This window comes from Bactrocera latifrons, unplaced genomic scaffold, assembly GCF_001853355.1.
Source record: "Bactrocera latifrons isolate USDA-ARS-PBARC rearing strain unplaced genomic scaffold, ASM185335v1 scaffold_1355, whole genome shotgun sequence".
NCBI classification, from domain to species: Eukaryota; Metazoa; Arthropoda; class Insecta; order Diptera; family Tephritidae; genus Bactrocera; species Bactrocera latifrons.
In genome coordinates this window covers 7,134-9,433 of record NW_017534803.1, presented here as the reverse complement: position 1 = coordinate 9,433, position 2,300 = coordinate 7,134, and the positions used below count along the sequence as shown (strand labels likewise).

The 2,300-nt window shown below is 30.8% G+C and overlaps 1 protein-coding gene across 1 annotated transcript in view; it reads left to right on the top strand.

Annotated features, from left to right (window-relative positions):
• Positions 1-1,352, top strand: part of LOC108965159 (protein pigeon) — a 5,091-nt gene extending 3,739 nt beyond the window's left edge. Inside the window, exon 8 of the mRNA XM_018927372.1 lies at positions 732-1,352. Coding sequence (XP_018782917.1) covers positions 732-871 — 140 coding nt within the window. The 3' untranslated portion in view covers positions 872-1,352. The remainder of the gene's footprint in view (positions 1-731) is intronic.
• Positions 1,353-2,300: the final 948 nt, after the last annotated feature.

Here is a 2,300-nt window from a genome sequence, read left to right as displayed (position 1 = left end):
ATTGTCCAGCTTTTGAAAGACTGAGGATGAAACAGCATACCCTGTCTCTTATACACATCTAGATGTGTATAAGAGACAGGGTCCGTGTAAAATATTGGGTAGTCGCAAAAATCTTTTCATGTTTTGTCAATAGATGTCGTTGCAGTCATATGCTTCCAATCACATTGTTTAAGCAAAAAAATTAAATTCGGGAAAGTTAAAAAAGGTTTCATTCGAGATTTTTGTATAAAAAAGGGAAGAATACCATGCAAGCCACCAATTACAAGTTTACGGAAGCGATGCTGTATCAGTTCGGGGAGCACAATAATAGTTCGCTCGCTTCCATTCTGGAAAATTCGAAATTAAGATTTACACGGATGGATAATGTCTCCAGCGGAAAAATGGCAAAAAGTGTTCACCAAAATTGTGCATATTTGTTTCTTTATTTATTATTATAAATATAAAAAAAGTTAAAATTTGATTAGAAATACGAAAATACTTTTTTTTTGACTACCCAATATTTCGTGTGCATGTGTGGATACTTATTATTTGTATTGGTACTGTGGTGACAATCCAAAGTGAATGTTGTATCATTAAAAGTTCTTAGTTGGATATAAATCCAGATTATAATGATATTATTGTTGTAAATGCCGATCCATTCAATAGAAAAAACAAATTTGTTTATTTGTTTGAATTGTCATTCACGAATACTCTGATTAATTTTTCTATAATCCCCCACTTTCAATTTTCAGATATTGCGGCTGGTACTTTATCGCCCTTAGATTCATTTTTGGATCTTCTCACCGCCAAGGCAAGCCTAAATGAGTTGAACTATAATTTGYTAATAGAAACCACGATCTCATCCATGGAGAGGATTAATCAGAAATCATAAGCTATACTTTGCATTTAATGTAACACATTACAGCGTTAGGAAAGTGTTCGGGGCTGTGCCATAAAAATACCCTTAGCAGCTAAACTCGAGGCTTTAAATTAAGATATATTAGTTATCGAGTTGTTTAATTGACATTTAKTTTTATTGCTTTATTTTTGTTGCTGCTGGCTTAAGAACTACTCGTAATCGAGAGAACTATTCCAAAARGGAATTTAAAACTTTTAAATAAATTATATAAGGCCAAAGTATATTTATAATTAATAACATGTACACATATATATAACTAGGAGATCCGGCCACGCGTTGCTATGTTATACTTTTTATACTATTATTCATATAATARACTATTCAATACAGCGACAAGTTTATTTAGGAATAAAAGCGAAAACATTTTTGTCGGTTTAGGAATCCAAGGGACTGTACTTTAAGTTTAAGTCTGAATATGTTCATACWAATAAATTTGATTGGAAAAAATAACGAATTTAAAGCTGCTTTCTCATTGTCTGGTTACCAGATTTCCTGTCGAGTTAATGGAGATGTCCGCTTAATAGGATATTATCTTCTAAGTTGGTTCGAACGTGAGTCGTGATTTTTATATAGAAAGATATGTATATTAGTTCATTGTTTTCTTTTTTTGTAGTATTAGCAATAMAATTTTGGAATCTCGCTGAAGGATAATTGGTAAATCACGTCCAGGCATTTTCTTCTCTATTGTCCAGCTTTTGAAAGACTGAGGATGAAACAGTGATGGTACATAATTTTTTGRAAAATCCCCACCAAAGAAGAAAAAAATCCCCACTTTTCCCTACGCTGTTTAAAATWTTTCCCCACAAGTTTTACAAGTCATTTTTTTTTACCAATCAATCTTACCAATCATTTSTTACAATATTAAAAGAAAACAAAAAAGTTTGACCTTAAAGTACAAAAGGTTAGACATTTGGATCATTTTTAATAAAATTAAATATGTATAATACATAAAAGTATATTATGTGCACCATTGCCTTGTATGTGTACACATACATATATATATATACAAATAAAAAAAGAAATTCATTTCATTTAAATACATTTCATGTTTTAAATTAGACTAGCATAGGTACAACAAGAATGATCCAATCAAATGGAACTAAGGCGACATTAATTTATTTGGTTAAAAAAAAACTAAACAAACAAAAACACGTAAACATATACTTTAAGCATGATGTAACCACAGTGCAAAAAAAATATTAATGATGGTCGTAGAGTTCAGATGCTGTAATTTTTTTAGATGCGATTCATTGCCCTGAAAAATGCAACAATTTAGATTTTCGTCTTGCAAAAAAGAGCGGATTATGCAAATCGAAGTTAAATTTGCATGGCTTAACTTATTTCTTTTTTTCGTACGAACATCTGTAACTATAGAAAAAATTCTTTCGGAATCTGCATTGGC